Below are 21,745 nucleotides of genomic sequence, written 5' to 3' on the forward strand. Positions count from 1 at the left end.
CGTAAGAAGAAAAAAACAAAAATAGAAAGTAATAAAAAATATCATAAAGTGAAATTAGTGTTTAAGTAATAATATTTTAGTGTTAGTTTCATCAACACACAGAAATGAATAAATATTAATTAATATTACAAGAAAATTATTAAATAAAAATTAAATTTTTAAATAAAAAATAATTATTTATTAACTAATTTAAAAGTTAATTTATAATTTTTTTAATAATAAAAATATTTTAAATATTAATAACTTATTTAATTTTTAAAATAATATTTATTTTAATTAATATAATAATTAATTATTTTTATTTTTAAAATTTATTTTTATTTAATATTAAACAATTATTTTTTTAAAGTAGGTACTGCAAGTTTCACCGATGCTAATGAAAAAATATAACGTCAGTGAGACTAACGTTAATGGAATTATGAAAGAAAAAAAGTAAAAAATTATTGACCATATGTTTTAATATGAGTCATTACTCATTTTTTTTCCACGCGACATTTTTCGTTCTCAAAAATCTTTTTCCCTCTTTTCCCCAACTCTCGTGCTCCCATTCTTTTCATTTGCGATTTTTACTGATACTCCAATTTGTGTGAAGAATCTTTGTAAAGTAGAGTTATTAGCGCAGGGAGGACGTGGTGGTGAGAAGTAGCTGTTGTGGTGATCCTAGAATTCTTGAAGTAGATATGAAAGTGTGTGGGTGGATGACTTAAATGTGAGTTTTCTAATTTTGTATTGTTAAAGTGTTTTGCAGTGTTGATGATCCCTTGTATAGCACAAGTTGGTTTTTGATATGTGGCTAATTTACTCATTTGATTGTGTTTGTCACATATAAATTGGTATCTATTCTAGCTAGCTAACTAGATGATCTTTAGCTAGAGCATCCAAGATAAACAATGATTTTCAATGTTAGTGTTTTGTCCTTTTTATCGGTTTCCCTTCATTCTTATAGAACCCTCTAACCCTTCTCCTCTTGTATGTGACTTAATTCTTTCATAACTTTTCGTAACTTTCTTCGATTATTTTACCGAGAGTTGTGAAGATTTTGTAACGTTGTGAACCTTTTGGTGTCAGATTATGGCAGACTTAACTGGATCGGTCCATGACCTTACCGCCTCTCAGCTTCAGGCATGAGCCAATGAGGCTTTAACAAGCCACCTCATCCTTTCCCGACCTGATCAGCCCACCTCATTCGACTCGTATATGGATCGGCCCATGACCTCACAACCCATCAGCCTCATGCGTGAGTCGATGAGGCTTAACAAGCTTTCAACACATCCTCCCCTTCGACCCAAACACAAGAATCAGGTCTCAATACTCACAAAGCCCCGAATAGACATTTCTTGATTTGCACACTCCGTTTTGTTTGCTCCACAACCTCGTAATGGACTATATCTCTTTGTACCCCTGAGCCAAACGCGATATCCTTCACAAGTTTTCCATTTTTACTTCTTCTAAACGAGTCAAACATTTTCGTCATGGCCAAACCTTGATTCGCTCTGGTATCGAAACACATGTTGTTGTCATTCCCTGTTCTTCTGATGAGCCTGTTTGTAAAGATTGTTGAGATGAAGAACCTTTTTGCTTCTTTTACGAAACCGTCTTTACTAAGCTGGGCATTCACCTTCCTTTATCACTATTTGAGCAAGGTATTTTAAACATGATGAACGTTGCCCCGACCCAACTTCATCCTAATAATTGGGCCTTTGTCCAAGCCTTTCAAATCCTTTGCACTCACTCATTCATTTTCCCTACACTAAATGTGTTCTTCTATTTTTTTCGAGTTTAGCCCCTCTAAACGAACCTCATAGGCTTCCCTCAATGGTGTCTATTCCTGTTCCAATCTTCCTATAAGACATTCAAAGGAAAATTTCTCAAAGTCACAAATGGTCTCCATGATTCCGATCTATTAGAGGGATTTCCCTTATACTAGTCCTTTTGTCCAAAATGTCAAACTTCTCGCACCCTCGACGACCTAGAAAGTCATGAAATAAGCGATTGCAAAACGCTCGATGAGTTGGGCATCATATTTGAAACCTCCATTCTTCTAAAGCTCAAGTCCCGACCCACTGACATTAAAGTCTACATTGGTACCTACACCTTCCACTTGCTTTTCCTTTCCTTCTTTATGCTCAACCTAACCTCCATATTTAAGCAGAAAACACCATGTCGTTGAGCAGAGGTGAGATGAGGCGTTGCACAAAGAACATGGAGAAAGTCACCTCGGTTGCCGTCACCATTAACTCAGAGAAAACCACCACCATTCCGCTCAAGCGCACATGCTGAGATCGTGATCTCCCAAAACTCGAGCACCTAACTTTGGAACCATCACACTCCTCTCATCAACACTCAACCTTTGGCAGCCAATCATGCCAGGGTGGGAAACCCTCTTGCGTGACCACTTCCATTCCCAACTTGTCCTCCTGGGTCGACTTTCTAAGTAGGGATGCTAATGCGAAGAAGGGATGCTAATGTGAGGCGGGTTCACTAATTTAGCTCATTGACCTGTTTAGGCCCGCTCCACATAACTCGTAATCGTGCAGCCCAATAAGGGGTGGGCGGGTTGACCCGCATAAATAAAAGAATAAAATTTTATTATGCAAAAAAAAAAAATCATACCTCATTCACCCATTATTGCAATATGATCTTTATTTTATTTTATTTTTAAAAAAATGAATTTAATATACTAAAAAATGAATGTTTTATTTTAATTGTCTAAATGAGTTAATATCAAGAGTGAAGTGGATTTAGTTTTAAGTTAAATCTTATATTTTAAATTCGTTAATAAAAAATAATATAAAAAAAGATTTGAATAAGATAGTTAAGAAATTAGTCATCTTCATTAAAAAAATTTGTAACAAAACTTTGATAAGACACTCTTATACATTTACATACATATATAAGAAAAATAAATGCAAAACAAAACTTTAATTATTTTTAATCAAGCCTTTTAACAACTCTCATACTTGAATTCATATTTTTATCTTAATTGAATCAATTGAAACATGGATACAATTTTAATTTTTGAGCAACAAGGAATAAGTTTTTGTTATAATTAATGATATTTTAATTTTTGAAAAAAAAATATTTTTCTTATACAGGCCGGTCCGCGAGTTATCTCTTATGCGAGGCAAGCCTATGCGGGGTGCATCAGCCTGTATTGTCATCCATACAACCAAGATCCAATTGAAAAACAATACACTAACAAAACATAAATATTATAAGGTCATAAAATCGATTTTGGTTGGAGTTATAGGAAAACCAAAATCTATTCCAATACCTGTCACACAATGAGAATCAATTCTTGTTATAGTTTAAAAACTACAAAATCGATACTATAAAACCAAACCTACATCGTTTGGAAAAATTGGAAAATTGATTTTGCTTGTTTAAAATAAACATCAGAATCGACTTTGTTGTTTATGTGAAAAATTTTAAAATTGATTCTCTGTTCCCACAATGTACAACAAATTAATTCTCGTAAAAAAAATCAACAAAAACTCATTGCATCAAGTGAATTTTTCTTTCTTTCTTTGTTGCTCAAGTACAGATAATTGAACAACTCCCTCAGCCTATGTAAAAGTAATCAATTTCGCCAAAGTTAACACGCACACTCTGTTTTTTGAAAAACCATTATTCTTCTATTTCTCTGTTGTATATCTTACAATTGAGAGAACAATCTATTTATAGACATTAGCAAGCTCTTCTAAAACAGACATTAGCAACCCCAGTAACAACTCTTGACCTTTCATCTATCGAAACTCTAGTGCTTTTATTTTCCATTAACTTCTAAATTTAAAAATCCACAAAATAAAATTTAAAGTTTATTCAACACCCTAACCTTAACAACAAACTAGCTCTCATGATACAATGTTCACTTTCTCTGAACACAACAAGCAGAACTCTTACAAAACCTAATTATATTTATTACACTGATAAGGTTCTTGTTAGTTCACAGGTCTAGAGCTTATGAAAAAAGTGGTCAAGATTCTCTTCTGCCACTTCCACCAAGCATTGTCACCATTTCCCCATTCAATACTGACACCTTTGTATTCAAAATGCATGCACGATTGCCACCACTGTATTTAGAATGCATGCAAAGATATCAAAGTAAAATGCATTGTGCCTACGCGGAATCAACGCAAATCCTCTTCATTTCTGTGAAGAGCGAAAACGCTTCCACCCACTCCTCATCCGCTTAGGAACCTTCAAAAACATCGAATCAAATAGGAGTGCACCCACTCGTCCCTCCCTCCTAAATTGTCATACTCGGATTTGAACACAATGTAAAACAGATATGTGAAATGTATGTAACGAAAGTAGAAAATAAAATAGTGATAGGTTGCTACTACAAATAATAAAAAATATTCACATAGAAAATTTATTTTTTAATATAAAATATTATTATAATAGTGAGTAGACATGATTTACTTTTTGAGAAAAGTTTATTTTAAATATCAGTCAAGTCGTCATCTTAGGATTATTATTATACTTATAAGTATGATTATCAATATTAATATAATTAATAAAATAAAAATTAATATTATTAATATTATTAATATTTTTAAATATTATTAATATTTTTAAATATTATTAATATTTTTAAATATTATTAATATTTTTAAATATTATTAATATTTTTAAATATTATTAATATTTTTAAATATTATAAATATTGTTAATATTATAAATAATTTTAATTTTATAAATATTTTTATTAATAGTATTTATTTTATTAATGTTATTATTACTAATGTTATTAATTTTGTTATATTATTAATATCATTAATTCTATTATTATTAATATTATTAATATTATTAATTTTATAATATTAATAATATGTATACTTATTAGTTATTGTTATTATTATTTATGAATATTAATTATGATTTTATAATTCTTCATATAATAATAATATTTTTAATATTATGTATATAATTATTATGATAGTAGTTGGTAGGTAATAGAGATGTGTGAGTGATAGTTCGTAGGTAATAGAGATTCGTGGGTAATAGTTGATAGGTAATATAGATCCGTAGGTAAAAGTTGGTAGGTAATAAGATCTGTGGGTAATAGTTGGTAGGTAATGCTGGATTTACCTACAGATTTAGAATCTGTGGATAATGTCCGTAGGTAATATCCGTAGGTAATGCTGAATTTACCTACAGACTCATATCCATAGGTAAAAATCCGTAGATAATACTGATATTTTTTTGTAGTGTAAACTAATTTAGAAACTAAAATTTTTTTAGTCTCTAAAATGATATCTAATTTAGTCATTATAACAACTAATTATTTTTTTATCTAAAAATTGATTTCTATTTTATGATTTTTTTTTTAGTTTTATATATAAATAGGAAAAAACATACATTTAACAATTTAACAACTGTTTATAAGAATACTTTCAATTAAAAAATAAAATAAAATATTAATTTATTGAAGTGTGAAATTTATGTTTTTCCTTAATTTTTTTTCTGTGTAAAAGAAACTTTTCCTAGAAAATAAAATCAGAGAAAAAAACTTTTACTAACAAAAAATCAGTGCAAAAGTGTTCAGATGACAGGACAAAACTAAATAAAATGGACACTTTTATTTAATCTATCATGCATCATGGTATTCAGTTTCAACCTGATAAAAAATAGGTGTAAGAAAATGAAAGCATACCAAATTCATAAAATTAAAACTATATCAGTCACTTTTAACAACTACGTGAACTGCTGTTTTTGTGCTTTGGTGTATGTACAATGGAAAGCTACGATGTTTCAACGAAAGGAACTTTCTCAGGGGACATTTTGATTGGAGGCTGGACTTGGTCACAATGTCGTAGTCCGAAAACTGAAACGTTGACGTTGCCGGCCAGCATCACATAAATGTCCATTTCCAAAACAGACAAGAGTAGCAAACATAAACTAGAAATTAATTAAGCAGTTTGTGTTAATAGGAAGAAGTCTTTTCCTTATATACGTTGCCAACCACCATATTTTCATTAACTTCCCAAACATTTAAATCAAATATGGCTGATTATTACCAAGACTACATCCTGCTTTTCATCACATGTTTAGTCTCCACAATCGTGGTTCGAGCCATACTCAGCAGAAAACAAAACAAGAGTAATAGACCACCAAGTCCACAAGCCTTACCCATCATTGGACATCTCCACCTTCTTGCTCCAATACCTCACCAGGCTCTTCACAAGCTCTCTACTCGCTATGGACCCATAATGCATCTTTTCCTTGGCTCTGTGCCTTGTGTCATTGCTTCCACACCCGAAGCTGCTAGAGAATTCCTTAAAACTCACGAAACCCGTTTCTCCAACCGCCCGCAAAGTTCTGCAGTTGATTTTCTAACATATGGCTCCCAGGACTTCTCTTTTGCGCCATATGGACCTTATTGGAAATTCATGAAGAGAATATGCATGTCGGAACTTCTGGGGGGTCCCACGCTAAGTCAGCTACTTCCTGTGAGGAGACAAGAGACGTTAAGGTTTCTGAGGCTTGTGCTCAATAAAGGGGAGGCGGATGAGGCTATTGATGTTGGGAGAGAACTTTTGACGCTCTCGAATAATGTTGTGTCGAGGATGATTATGAGCCAAACATGTTCTCAAGATGACACTGAAGCTGAAGAGGTGAGGAAGTTGGTGCAAGACACTGTTCTTCTCACTGGGAAGTTTAATGTGTCAGATTTCGTTTGGTTCTTTAAGAACTGGGATGTGCAGGGGTTCGGGAAAAGACTCAAGGAAATTCGAGACAGGTTTGACACCATGATGGAGAGGGCGATCAAGGAGCATCAAGAGGAAAGGAAGAAGAGAAAGGAAGTGGGAAGTGGAGGAGATGGCCAAATCAAGAATCTACTTGATGTATTATTGGACATACATGAAGATGAGAACTCTGACATAAAATTGACAAAAGAGAACATAAAGGCCTTCATCTTGGTAAGTCACTTTCTGTCACAAGATTTTAATGACTTCTACTCTACCGTATTGCTATGATGCAAATAAGGGACTCACGACCCGTTGTATGCTTTGATTGACGTTAGATGATCCAGAATTATGTTAAAATATCAGTTAATTGATGTAAGATAAATGTTTACATGTGTGTTTTTACATTAAATAATTGATTTTAGGTTCAGAACTGATTTTAACTGACAATTTTAAGTAGTTTTTGTGTTGGATCCAGAATTTGTCGAACATGAAAAACTGATGGTATAGTTCTAAATTTTGAAGGACGTGTTCATGGCAGGAACAGACACTGCAGCCTCGACAATCGTATGGGCTTTGGCTGAGTTGATTAACCACCCAGATGTGATGGAGAGAGCAAGGGAGGAGATTGATGCTGTGATTGGAAGTGGTAGATTAGTAGAAGAGTCAGACCTTGTCAACCTTTCTTACCTACAAGCTATAGTCAAAGAAACCCTGAGGATTCACCCCACAGGTCCATTAATTGTCAGAGAATCGTCTGAAAGCTGCACTATCTGGGGCTATGAGATTCCACCCAAGACTCAGTTGTTTGTTAATGTGTGGGCTATTGGTAGGGATCCCAAACACTGGGAGAACCCACTTGAGTTTAGACCAGAGAGGTTTCTTAGTGAAGAGGAAAATGGTAAGAGCCAGTTAGATGTGAGGGGACAATATTTTCATCTGATTCCATTTGGGAGTGGAAGAAGAGGTTGTCCTGGAACCTCACTGGCTTTGCAGGTTGTACAGACCAATCTTGCTGCTATGATTCAGTGCTTTGAATGGAAAGTTAAAGGAGGCAATGAGACTGTTGACATGGAAGAGAAACCTGGGATAACTCTTTCAAGGGCTCATCCATTGGTTTGTGTTCCTGTTCCTAGGCTTAATCCTTTTCCTCCCCTGTGACAGTGATCAGACAAAATCAAGATTGGGTCAGAAAGGAAAAACTTCAAATTGAAAATTCACATTTTGGCTCATTCTTGTTTATCTGTAGTATTCACCATCATAAATTTCACAGACCCTGTCTATGCTTTGCAAAATGAACGCAAGCAAGGTTTATTCCAAACTTATGTTGTTATTCAATTAGAATTAAGATTTCGTTCCACTTATACAAACCTTTGCTATGTACTGAACAACAAAATAAACACTTAAAAAGAGCTAGATCTTACTATTCTCATTATTTCTAAAGAAATTTATTATAGCCTGTTTAAGAAATATCATGTTTGACTTCTTCGTCATGCGTATTAATCATAAACAGGATCTTTGGTGTCACGGAATGATTTTAATGTGGTTATAAGTCAAAATTTGGTTTCCAGCTTGTTGTTTTAAGTTCAAAATAAGAAATGGAAGGCATATGGTAGATGAGGCATAGCCAAGCAAAACTGAATTTTATAATAGAAAAATATTCTTTGACACCATATAAAATACAATAAGTGTAGGATAACACACTCCCATTTAACAATCATTGATTTTTCAAAGTTTATATGACTGTTACTAAATTACTCGGTCAAATAAACGTTTTCGATAAAATAATCCTACTTTACAACGGTTCAAAAATAGGCACTCTTTAAAATATATTAATAAAAAAGTTAGTTCTCAAATAAAATAAATTAAATAGATACGCAATCCAAAGTAGGCCTTACTCGCAGCAACTTGCTTTAGCCCCATTTCTTGCAGTTGTGACTTCAATGAAACTCATTGGTCTCAACTTATCTGTCATTAATGCTACTTATTTTTTCCATTTTAGATAATTTCATAAGAATATATCTCCCATACCCCTTGTCCAAAGTCTATTTGCCAAATTCCTCACTCGCCAAAACAAAAGCCAGTGGAAAGATCTGAAGGTGTAGATGGTTAGACTTTGAAGATGTCTATTACTATTTAAGTTTCTCACTGTAATCTACCTCACAAATTCACAATCAACAAAAAAGAACACTTGATAATACTCAAGGTATGGCTTTTCAAGTGTTACTCGTTTGTTTGATCTCCACCATCGTGATTGTATTCATACTGCGAACAAAACAAAACAAGACGCTCCTTCCACCAAGTCCAATGGCCCTCCCCATCATTGGCCACCTCCACCTTCTCTCCCCATTACCTCACCAAGATTTTCACAAGCTTTCAATCCGCTATGGACCCATCATGCACCTTTTCCTCGGCTCAGTCCCTTGTTTGGTGGCTTCAACCGCAGAAGCAGCCAAAGAGTTCCTCAAAACTCACGAATCCTCCTTCTCCAACCGCCCAGTTCAAACCGTGGCCGTTGAGGCCTTAACCTACGGATTCCAAGACTTCTTCTTCGCGCCTTACGGACCCTATTGGAAGTTCATGAAGAAACTGTGCATGTCTGAACTTCTCGGTAGCCGCATGTTAGAGCAGCTCCTTCCCGTGAGGCAGGAAGAGAACAAGAGATTCATCCAACGCGTGCTCGAAAAAGGGGTGGCTGGTGAGGCCGTGGATTTTGGAGGAGAGTTGATGACACTCTCGAATAACATCGTGTCGAGAATGGCTGTGAGTCGGACGAGTACTGAAAACGAGAAGGACGTTGAAGAGATGAGGAAGCTGGTGGCGGATGCCGCAGAGCTTGTGGGGAAGTTCAACATATCGGACTCCATTTGGTTCTTGAAGCGTTTCGATTTGCAGGGATTCAACATGAGGCTCAACGAAACTCGGGACAGGTTTGATGCCGTGTTGGACAGAATCATAAAGCGGCGTGAGGAGGAAAGAAGGAACAACAACCAAACCGGTGGAACACGTCCGTTTAAGGATATGCTTGATGTTTTATTGGACATCTTCGAAGATGAAAGTTCTGAAATGAAACTCAACAAAGACAAAATTAAGGCCTTCATCCTGGTAAGTCCATAAAGGAAATCTGTAGTTTTTTCATGCTTAAAGAGTAATTATATTTGTACAGAAAAGTTAAATAATGATACTCGCTTAAAGAGAATATTAGAGACTGATATTTGTACAGTAAGAAAACACACTAATAAGGAATTGTGATTGAAATAAAGTGGTAAATGACTATATTTACACTAGTCCTGTTCATGTAAAAGAGGCAGCATGATGTGTATAAATAGACCATGAATTCAAGAGAAGGGGTAAGTGATTTTGAAGAATAAGATATAAAAGATTAGTCTAAAGATTTTAGCTAGAATATTTATAAATACTAGTAAAAAAATTATATCTAATAGCAATTTATTATGATGATTCTAATTCATATATTATAGTAATTGAAAAATGCTATTGTAAATATAATAAGACTTATTATATTAATTATTATCTAAAATAACATAATAGGTTAAAATTTGACTTGTTACAATGAATATTTACTATGTTAGTTCAATTAATAACTAACACTAGTCTTATTCAGGATCAAAATCAAATTCATGCTTACTCTACTTTCACAAATATTCAATTTTCTTTTTTCTTCCTTCTCACCAATATATGTTGTGTTTTCATCTACTGTTGTGCTCCGTCGTTGTCTGTTTGTCAACTCCACTTTTGTTTCATCATCTTTGCGTTTCTGAAAAAATACTATTAAATGGGATAGAAAAATTAAATTATTGCTTATAGCTGAATTTGAGAAATAAGATTTAATGATGTCTTTGTTGTTCGAGTGGAAAGCATAAAAGTTTGCAGTCCTATTGTGTAGGTGTCCATTCTTGATTTGCTTTCATGCAAACATCACTAACATGTGTGTTTCTAATGACAACATTTAGGACATATTTGTTGCTGGGACAGACACGTCATCACTAACCATAGAATGGGCTATGGCAGAGTTAATGAACCATCCACATGTGTTGGAGAAGGCAAGGCTTGAAATAGATGCAGTGGTTGGAAAGAGTAGAATCGTAGAAGAATCAGACATTAAGAACCTTCCTTACCTGCAAGCCATTGTTAAAGAAACATTTAGGCTTCACCCAGCTGGTCCATTACTTTTTAGAGAGTCATCAAGAAGTGTAGTGGTGTGTGGGTATAATATTCCAGCCAACACTCGATTGTTCATCAACGTTTGGGCTATTGGTAGGGACCCCAATCAGTGGAAAAACCCTCTTGAGTTCAGGCCAGAGAGGTTTATTGATGAAGAGGGAAATGGGCATGGTGAATTGGATGTAAGGGGACAAAGTTTTCATCTTCTTCCTTTTGGAACTGGAAGAAGAAGGTGCCCTGGTATATCTCTGGCATTACAAATTCTGCATGTGAACCTTGCTGCTATCATTCAGTGTTTCCAGTTAAAGGTTAATGGTGGCAATGACAAGGTGGACATGGAAGAGAAGTCTGGCCTCACTCTTCCAAGGGCTCACCCCTTGATTTGTGTCCCTATTCCAAGGCTTAACCCTTTCCCTGCTATGTGACTTTTTTATTTCCATTCATATTATGTCATGTCAAAGATGCAAGTATTTTTATTTCTTTCATGTGTTTGTGCATGTGTTGCTTCTTACCATTATTCATAGCCAGTGTATCATTCTCATCCTCAACATTGAAATTTTCCTGTTATTATAATAAATAAAAAATTCAATCTTAAGTATGGGAATCCATGATTATTCATTGTCCATGAAGTAAAGAAAAGCTATCTTATCCTCTTTGATAGTTAAGATTCTAACATCCAAAAAATATAAATGGGTCCCTTTACTATGTTTGGAACCTCTTGTAACACCCTAGCAAACAATTTTCGTAATTGTAAAGATCTTTTGCTTATGTTCCTCCAGCAGTATTATTTTTACACATGGTCTAATATAAGACATCAACAATATAATCAAGCTATTTTGAAGTCTTTATCTAGTTCTAGATATTTTTCTCCTTTATCTACTCATTTTCTCTTTAAATTAACATTTGGAAAAAGTTGGTAGTGCATTTCGTTGTACTCCATTACTGACTTCAAAGCAATTTCTCTGGCCTTTCTGGAGTTTCTTCTTTAGCTTCAATTTCTTCGCCATCAATATGTGTTTCGTATATTAATGATTTTTTTATCAGCAAAAATATGTTAGTGGATCTTAATATGATAGTAAAACAAAACAACAAATGCTTTAATTATAGCCATAAAATAATTGACTCGTGAAATTCGCATGCAATAAAATATTAACTATAATCTTAATTGAGGCTAAAGAATGTATTTGTTGTAGCATAGAGGAATCTTTAGAAACACCAAAGATGAGTTTTGCGAATCCTGGAAGATGGGCTCGTCCGAGGTCTATGCTGAAGAAGACGAATACACGTTCACTTCTCAGTCCCCTTTTTCACACTCAATCCGTAAACACTGTGAGAAGAGAAGAAATTGAATTCGATTTCAAAGCTTACATGCTGCAGAAGGTTAACACTGTGAACCGAGCCTTGGACGCAGCCATTGAGCTGAGGGAGCCCAAGAAGCTCCACTAAGCCATGCGCTACACGCTCCTCTCCGGCGGCAAGAGGATTCGTCCGGTGCTCTGCATCGCCGCGTGCGAGCTCGTCGGAGGCCTCGATTACGCCGCCCTACCCGCCGCATGCGCCGTCGAGATGGTTCACGCCATGTCGCTCATCCACGACGACTTGCCCTGCATTGACAACGATGACCTCCGGCGAGGGAAGCCGACGTGCCACAAGGTCTTCGGCGAGAACGTGGCGATCCTCGCCGGCGATGCGCTGCAGGCGCGCGCGTTCGAGCACGTGGCGGCGTCGACGAAGAACGTGTGTCCCACCCGCGTGGTTCGCGCGATAGTGGAATTGGCGAAATCAATGGCCGCGGAAGGCGTTGCGGGGGGACAAGTGATGGATGTGAGTTCGGAAGGGTTGTCGAGTGAGGAGGGTTTGGAGAGAGTGGAATTGATTCACCTTCACAAATCGGCGGCGTTGTTGGAAGGTGCGGTTGTGTTGGGGGCAATAATGGGGGGTGGGTCGGACGAGGAAGTTGAGAGATTAAGGATGTTTGGTCGTTGCGTTGGGTTGATGGGTCAGGTTGTGGATGATATTCTTGATGTTACTCAATCGACGGAGAAATTGAGGAAGACTGCGGGGAAGGACTTGGTGGCTGGTAAACTGACATATCCCAAGGTTTTGGGGGTGGATAAGTCTAAGGAGATTGCTCGGAAATTGGTGGAGGATTCCAAGGAAATCTTGGTTGGGTTTGATACCCCAAAGGTAGCTCCACTCTTTGCTGTAACTAATTACATTGCAGGCAAAATCAATTAGGAACACGAAAATGACGTTGAGAACCCATAGTATACAACTGTGATGTGGCGGGACTTGATGAGATGGCAAAAGGTGTTTTCATCATTGAAAAAAAAAATTGGGCAAAAGAAAATTGAAATTGTGTTTTAGTCACTGAAGGAGAGAGTTAAATTTTTAAATGTATGAATATCTTGTTAGGAAAGAAAAGGGAAGATTTTCGTTGACAAGAGTTAGTTTACATCGAAGAGTTTCTTCCAATTCTTATGGGAATTTCAACTATATCACCAAACTTCTTTCACAAGTTATCATATTGATCAATTTGTTCAATTTATTAATTTGGGATAATTGTCCTGTTCCCGTATGATGTTCTTATTTAAGTTTGTATGTAGGTTTGTGTTTTGGCTAACATTATTATTCCATTTGCTTAACACATATTTCATTGGTACTTGTATGACTTTTGTTTTTCAAGGACAACCAAGCAATGTCGATACAAAATTCTCTTAAATTAAAATAACAAATAGTTGTCCTAAATATCAAGGTTATCATAGTTAAAACTCACTTCTAAATTTATGTGTTTAGTTAGTTCTTTCATTATAGAATAACCCTTCAACAACATTGAATCGACAAGTTTGTCTCTCAACAAAGACATTATGAGCAACACATTTCATTTTCAATAGAAATTTTGCTTGTATTTCATTGAATTTGGCATGTGTGTACTCTGATTGAAATTGTCTTTCAATGCTAGATTGGGAGGTGCAAGGAATAACAATGTTCAAAGAAGCAAAGTTCGCTTTGCATTCCAGTTCAACCTTTTTCTATAGTGCATTGTCATATTAGTGCAAAAATTGTTGGAGGGTTGTCATTGAATTGATATAGTCATAAAAAAAGGCGTTCATGCTCTCGCTCCTCTGCGTTGTTGACATCTCTGCCCAAAAAATATTTTAAGAAAACATGACACTCAACATCACTAAACATTATTACTTAAATCATATTGACTAATGAAATTTTTCTAGATTAATAAAAAATTATTAACATTGGTGCACTTATACACTTATCGTCTTCATTGTACGTTTGATTTCTTTATATTTATGATACCCCTGCAACTTCTCAAGTATTTTCTTCATGATGTGACATAAGCACCACCTGTGACGTGCATCAGGAAAGCACATCAGGAAATACAACTTCAATTGCATTTTGCATTGCCCTGAATTGGTTTGTCACAATGTCTTAGGAAGACCTATGTGACATACAACGCAACCAAGTTTGAAAGAAAAAAAAAACATTTTTGTCTTCCGAAGACAACAATCCACATCCCAACAAAATAGATTGCCTATGAGGATTAACACTAACAAATGGTGCAAAGGGAATGTCATATTTATTCGTCAAATATGCAGTATCGAAGTATAAAACATCCCAAAAGCTTTCCCACGTTGTATGGCTTCGTGCGTCTACTAAAAAAACATGACAAATACAATTATCAATGTCCAAATCTATGACGAAGAAAAATTGGTGATGAAGCTCCCTCATACAAGAGAAATGAGTTAAAAGGGCTTTCCCATCTCCTTTATTTCCCAAAGCTCTATTTTGTTTCATGAAATAATTCCAGACATCTCATTTAACAAATTCGATATTACCATCACCACTAGCTGCAAAAACAAACAATCGAAATTCTTGTTTATTCTACCACGAACTCTTCATTTATATCAAACATTCTCTTTGTTTGTAAATTGATTTTTCTATTCCCCTGAAACAACTATGACTTATTAGGCTAAGGTCATGTGAATGTTCTTCGTGCACCGACATAATATATCACTTCCCCTTCTTTTTCCAACAATTGTTTGAGTTGGAAATTCATTAGTTTGAGTTGGATAGGTGCTAACTTCGGTTGGATTGGGAAACACATATTTTCTTACTCTTGCACAAACCAACACGAAGTACCTTATTGGATTGTTGGATCTTTTCTTTGAACTTCGTGTTCTAATGAAAAAATTCTTGGAAATAGCACATTGTCGATAATTTTTTTTAACACTATCAACCTTATCAAAAGACTTACAACTATAGGAACCAATTCATCGTCATTATTAACATCTATGTTATTAACTATGTTTGAATTCTCACATTGTTCAAATAACGAAATGCCATCAAGAAAAATATTCTCCATGTCGTTCATCATCTGCATTATAAACATAATAATTATATACCAATGTTGATATACATTAATCATGTGTACAAATGGAAGCATAAGTAGACTTTATCTTTTTATTACAAACAAAGACAATGTCCCACGTTGTATGGTATTCAAAATAATAACATAAAATGCATGTGCTGGAAGGAAGACAAAAGTTATGAAAAATGCACAAATAACATGTAATGTTAGACCACATTTAAACACACAAGTTAGTAGTAGTGAGATTTGAAAACCTTAGTAAATGAAAAACTATTAAATACCTTTACACACATGGAACGTATTGAACATGCAGTTGAAGAACAAAGGAAAACAATGAATGCAATAGTTAGAGATGAGTTTCATGTAGGTGTGTAAGCAAACATAGTCTTTATGCAAGTATTGATGAATGAAACCTTTTCAAATAATGGTAGTTGAGGGTAACTATGGTGAGTTAATGTTCCCACCTACGCAACAATGATCTTACTTATGTGCAAGGGCAACCTTAAAACAAGTTCTCGCGAGAAAAATGAATAAAAGCGTGCTTTACACATTTGAATCCATGAGATTACTTTAGTTATAAGAAAAAATCACCTTTTAAGAACCAAAACATGAGAATGAATATCTTGTAAGTGCAAGTTCAGTGACAATTTTATCTTGTACAAAAGGATTTCCAATGCAGCAATGAGAAGATATTGATTTTGACACAAGTAATATTATTACAACATTCATACAATGATGCAGTGCAGCTGCAACATTAACATAGTTCTTGGACTGGCACATAATGTCCAAGTTGTTATCCTAAATCAGAACTCGGAAGATCCAATCAACACACAAGAATTTGTAAATCACATAGGTGACGAAAGTCATTGTCGTGATTTTCCTTCAAACACATGGAGATGGCACAACAATTCCATGGTGATCTTTATCGTGTTAAAAAATTTATTTTACAATTTTAAAACCAAACTAATATTATTAGGTGATTATTTTGAAGGACAAATAGATGGACACCATTGTGACCAACTATCATCCTTGTCTAAACAATCGGGTGTAGTATCATTGTTGATTTGCATTGTAAAATCTTGTCACCCCAATGGACTAGGGGACATGTCGATAACTTTCCAGGTAACCAATATATTGTTGTGTTTGATGTAATTGTAATCTAGTATACACAAAAAAATATTATTTTAAAAATCTTGCATTACAGGATCTCACATAGTTAGTGTGAGTAAAAATGTTAATTGACGCATAATTTATAGTTTACATGACTATAAAATAAAATCAGTATGAATCTTCAAAAATTAATATCATCCAAACCTGTGTTGTATAACACAATTTTATTCTATTTCTCATCATTGTTTTGGGTTGCAATAACTATTCTAAATCTTCAATCTTAACATAACATTCAATAACATTATTAAAATATTTTATTTAAATAACATGTATTATTTCTTATATACTTGTCTTAATATAATATTTACATCTTATGTCGAATGACTAAAGAACTAGTTCATGCTCCCGTTCGATCCTAAAATATATTTATATGTTACACATATTTTTATTTTATAAATTTTAGTAATAAAATAATTGCATAAACTCAAATACTAAGCACTAGTCACAAATAATTATATATCACAACAAAAATTATTTCTTTAAATCTAAAATACAACTTATATATGAAATATTTATTTATATAAATTTAATTGTTATTATGTAATTTATATATTAAATATTTGTATAATTTAAATTATATAGATAAACTGGATAGTTTAATTTTAAAAGATAATTAGAAATAAAATATAAATATAAAATATTTTTTTATGTTGTTATAATTTATTTTTTAATTTTAAAATATAATGAAAAATAAAGTAAAAATACAAACTATAGATATGGATTTTTTTTCTATGTATTGTTAAAGATATGGATTTTATAAGAATAGATGTAATATTTATTTAGTAATTATTTGATTCGAACCGCCTATTCTAAATAAACAAAATTTTTTTTGACAGAAACTATAAAGAAAAGAAGTCAGTAGTAGTTTTAATGAACCTCTGCCCACAGTATTATATTTTGGTTTGGTCAGTTTGGTTCTCTGCCTCTCACCTATCATCCATATCTCTTTTTTTCTCCTCTCTCCATCTCCGTTTATTGGATCCCGTCACAATTACAATCTCCATTTTTTGTTCTCCTTCAATTTTTCTCTAGCTGCCACTAGCAACACGCTTTTTATTTTACCAACGAATCAATCTTTTTGTGGACATCTCTGATATTTTTGGTAAAAACATTGGTCTTTCAGATCTAGCTTGTCTGTACCAATATTCCACATTGCACAACATCTTCTTCTTCTCCTTTTCGTGTATCACTGCCGTCATCCGACACCCTTTTGCCTGACCGGGTTTGATTCATCTCAAGTGTTTTTTTTTTTTTCAATTGGGCTGGGAAAGCAATGGTGACGGTGAATCTGGGAATGCTTCATTATGTGTTGGACCACATTTATGGAGCATTCATGCACCGAACTAAGATGAGCACCCCGTTTTTCTCCCGAGGGTGGGGTGGCACGAAACTTGAGATGCTGGAGAAGATGATAAATCAATTGTTCCCGGAAGTGGCGGGGCAGAATTGGCCTCCGAAGTTGATTGAACCGGTTTGGAGAACCGTTTGGGAGACAAAGAATGCGAGTTTGAGAGAAGGGGTATTCAGAACCCCTTGTGAGGAGCAACTGCTAGGTGCATTGCCCCCCGAGAGCCACACTGCAAGGGTTGCATTCCTCATGCCCAAGTCTGTGTCCCCCAACAGAATGGCCTGTGTTGTTCATCTTGCAGGTAACAACGACATTGCTGATTAGGCACACAAATGGGGAAAACAAGTTAAGTAATTGTTAAATTATGAAAATGTGATAGGATAAAATAAAGTGTTTTTGCCTGGTTGCCCTGATTACAATATATACTAATGCAACCATTATTTGAAGAGTAAATTGCACTACTTCCATGTGATTTCTTGAGATTACTTACAATGTATCTATTTTTTGTTAACCTTTATAACAAATTCACTTGGAAGGGTACACAGTATCATATTTTTCAAACAATTAAAAGGGTTCATTTTTATGGATAAAAAGTCTCAGTGTAATATTTTTCATATAAATAAGGGGTCTGTGTAAGAGTAAAAAACTGAGGTATTGAGAGAAATTTGACCAAATATCTGTCATTGTAATTTACTCTTATTAAAAGTGTTTAGAATGAAACTGTATAGTTGTTTTGTAATAGTATGATCTTTAGTCATTTCCCTATAGACAAATTAATCTGTGCTTTGAACATTTTATTTTTTGTGCCTCCCAAACTCAACCTACTTGGAAGGTGAAAATAGATAGTTATAAGTGATCTGTTAGTGGCCCAATAGCAAGTGACACAACATCTTGTTAGGATAAACCTTAAATTCATCTTAGAAGGAAAATTTTAAGTCTATCTCACCCTCATGAAACTTGATTTATAAAGTGAAGTTTCAATCCACTTATATACTATAATTTGATTATGTTTCTAGGCGATGGAAGATCTTTAACATCTTTCTTCCCTATCATGTCACGTCCCTTGCAAAGACCTACTTTACTTAACATAGTATGTTGAAAGTTATTATGTATTGTTTGTCTGTTTACAGGCAACAATGATCTGAATTTGTGGTTTGACAAAATCGTAAGGGGACCTCATTCAGTGAACAGTACATTGGATGGGTTGGATCAGCCATTATAAGTAGGAAAAAGGATTATGGTCTTTGGAATTTCACTTCTTACAAGAGTTACTTAGTTGAAGGGCAAACTTAAGAAAACCATCACTAAACCATTTTCTGTTAGTTTTACTATTTGATCTTTAATTCCTTTCATGAATTATTTGCATTGAAGGTTATATGAGTTTGATTAGTTTTACTATTTATATTAAAAGTTTGATAAGCTCATTATGTTAGAAGAACTTCTTCTACTGAAACCCAGAATATTAAATTCTCTCTGCCAAGTCTTTGAGATCTTTCCATTTTCTTTAAAACTAAAAGATATTCTCCCATCCCCATTGTGCAGGAACCGGAGACCATACATTTGAGAGAAGATTGCGTCTTGGTGGACCACTGATGAAGGAAAACATTGCAACCATGGTACTTGAGAGGTCAACAACACTTTTCATGATCTTATTCTGAAACCAAAAGGACCATACTTTTTTTTGTTTTTTTAAACTATTCGTTTACATATGCTTTGTATTTGTGGTTGTGCAACTGCAGTCCATTTTATGGACAAAGGAGGCCTGTGCTGCAGCGTGGTGCAAAACTTTTGTGTGTTAGTGACTTGCTTTTATTAGGAAGAGCAACCATTGAAGAGGCACGCAGTCTCTTACACTGGTTGGACTATGAGAAAGGTTTTGGCAAGATGGGTATTTGTGGACTTAGTATGGGTAAGGCTTGTCTGAACCCGTGCAAGGAGCTCACTATTTTTATGTTCACAGTCCTGTTTAATTATTATGATTTACACAGCTACAGTGATTTTCTTTTAAACTACAGAGAAGTAAAATTTATTGCTTGAACTAAGTCTTTAGATAACAAAACAGTGGTAGTCCCACAAGTGGCGAAATCAAACAAGTTTGAACTTTTCAAATCTCTTGGTTTGTCCTTTTATATGATATTTGCAATATTTGGATGTACTCCAGGAGGAGTACATGCTGCCATGGTTGGATCACTTCACCCTACACCTGTAGCAACGCTACCTTTTCTGTCTCCACATTCTGCCGTTGTGGCATTCTGTGAGGGGATTTTAAAGCATGGCACTGCCTGGGAAGCACTGAGGGAGGATCTTGCAGCCCAGAAGGTTGCAATGACTCTCGAGGATGTTAGAGAACGAATGAGAAATGTTCTCTCTCTCACAGATGTCACACGTTTTCCAGTTCCCAAAAGCCCAAGTGCTGTAATTTTTGTTGCCGCCACTGTAAGTTCCTGATTTCATCATCACCTTATGAATGTGTTTTAGTGAAAATTGGAAGAAACATAGATCTAACAATCATTCATTTAAATTTCTTTTCCATTTATATGGCCGTGTAGATCCTTTTCATGATTTATGTTGTTAAATGTGCATCAACTATTAAATAAATGAGGTTTTTTTACATGGACACCTCCACTTTCTGCTGCCTTGTTTCTTTCTGTTTCTGAGTATGGCTGTTGTTGAGACAACAAAGCAACAAGTTAAAAGAATACCTAATCCGAGAGAGAATTTAAGTTTGTACACTGCTATATATTTAGTTTTTATACGGGCTTTATTGGAAGAAAATTTGGTTTTCTTACATTTGGTTTAAATTAAAAACTGGTACTCTAGGATAAAATGCAAGTAACATAAAATGTTGATCCCTATCTCACAAGTTCAGAGCCTTCTGAAATCCCCAGAATGGGCACTTTGCTGTCTACAAAGTCTTGTTTTATTGAGATGTCTGCATTTGCTACTTGATTTCTGCTCTTAATTATTGTCAACATTGTTTTGCAGGATGATGGATACATCCCCAAGCACTCAGTCCTGGAACTTCAGAAAGCTTGGCCAGGTTCTGAGGTGAGATGGGTCACAGGTGGGCATGTCTCATCCTTCATTCTCCACAATGATGAGTTTCGAAGAGCCATTAAAGATGGTCTTGATAGATTACCATGGAAAGAGTCTCAGTTGTGACAGGATTATTGCACATGAAGAAAAACTTGCTTTTTACATTGTTCATTGGTACATTGGTCCTCTCTTCCAATTCTCACCCTAACTAATAACATGCATAATTGACCTCAGATATCCGTCCCCAAATGAAGAGGGAAGGAGTTGTAAATAATCATCAAGAAAATATGTACATTGAAGTTAAAAAGGATGGGGGTTGAATTTTGTGAAAAAACTGATACAGTTGTTGGATGGGATTTAACTGTTGTAATCTCTTTTAAAAGTTTTAATTTGTGATGATATCCATTCATTGACTTGTTTGTGTTTTGGGTGCCATGTTAGAAGAGAATAAACAAGGTGATAAAAAATGGATGGATTTTCCGAGACTTTGAGTCAGTTATGGACAACACCTTGTGATAACCATTCATTCTACTTGTGTAATTGTATAATGGTTCATTATTTTATTTTTAGTGTTGGTTAGCCATATGCCCATGATTATATATTTAAAAAATTATTATTAAATTTAATGAAAATAAATTACAATATATGTGAACATATTTTTCTTTTAAATATAGTTTGTTAGCCCGTAACAGCATGCTCCATGTCATGCTCTGTGTAACTGCATGAGTCTCTTTTATATATATATATATATATATATCTTGTAATACTTAAGTTTTTCATAATAATATCCGCTTTAGTTTTCTCTCTCATGTGCCCCACTCAATACCTAACATGGTATTTATAGCTATTTTTATTTCCTCTCACTCATGCCTTTTGCTACCTTCACTAGCTTCATGACTTCTTCATCTTCATCCTTATATTCTTCTTCCTCTT

The 21,745-nt window shown here is 34.6% G+C and overlaps 4 protein-coding genes across 4 annotated transcripts; all 4 read left to right on the plus strand.

Annotated features, from left to right (window-relative positions):
• The first annotated feature begins 5,800 nt into the window (after window positions 1-5,800).
• On the plus strand, window positions 5,801-8,133 carry LOC137814111 (cytochrome P450 93A2-like). Its single transcript, XM_068616678.1, has 2 exons — window positions 5,801-6,926; window positions 7,218-8,133. Exons 1-2 carry the CDS (start codon window positions 6,009-6,011, stop codon window positions 7,851-7,853), a joined length of 1,554 nt encoding a protein of 517 aa, XP_068472779.1. The 5' UTR covers window positions 5,801-6,008; the 3' UTR covers window positions 7,854-8,133.
• A 443-nt stretch (window positions 8,134-8,576) lies between these two features.
• On the plus strand, window positions 8,577-11,469 carry LOC137814112 (cytochrome P450 93A3-like). Its single transcript, XM_068616679.1, has 2 exons — window positions 8,577-9,797; window positions 10,664-11,469. Exons 1-2 carry the CDS (start codon window positions 8,901-8,903, stop codon window positions 11,297-11,299), a joined length of 1,533 nt encoding a protein of 510 aa, XP_068472780.1. The 5' UTR covers window positions 8,577-8,900; the 3' UTR covers window positions 11,300-11,469.
• Window positions 11,470-11,919: 450 nt separating this feature from the next.
• On the plus strand, window positions 11,920-13,452 carry LOC137814113 (heterodimeric geranylgeranyl pyrophosphate synthase large subunit 1, chloroplastic-like). The gene has a single exon (XM_068616682.1). The coding sequence runs from the start codon at window positions 12,324-12,326 to the stop codon at window positions 13,110-13,112; it is 789 nt and encodes a 262-aa protein (XP_068472783.1). The 5' UTR covers window positions 11,920-12,323; the 3' UTR covers window positions 13,113-13,452.
• A 3,845-nt stretch (window positions 13,453-17,297) lies between these two features.
• LOC137814114 (uncharacterized) lies at window positions 17,298-21,225 on the plus strand. Its single transcript, XM_068616683.1, has 5 exons — window positions 17,298-18,077; window positions 19,319-19,403; window positions 19,516-19,685; window positions 19,938-20,212; window positions 20,762-21,225. Exons 1-5 carry the CDS (start codon window positions 17,702-17,704, stop codon window positions 20,936-20,938), a joined length of 1,083 nt encoding a protein of 360 aa, XP_068472784.1. The 5' UTR covers window positions 17,298-17,701; the 3' UTR covers window positions 20,939-21,225.
• Window positions 21,226-21,745: the final 520 nt, after the last annotated feature.

This window comes from Phaseolus vulgaris, chromosome 1 (genome assembly GCF_000499845.2).
Source record: "Phaseolus vulgaris cultivar G19833 chromosome 1, P. vulgaris v2.0, whole genome shotgun sequence".
Classification (NCBI taxonomy): Eukaryota; Viridiplantae; Streptophyta; class Magnoliopsida; order Fabales; family Fabaceae; genus Phaseolus; species Phaseolus vulgaris.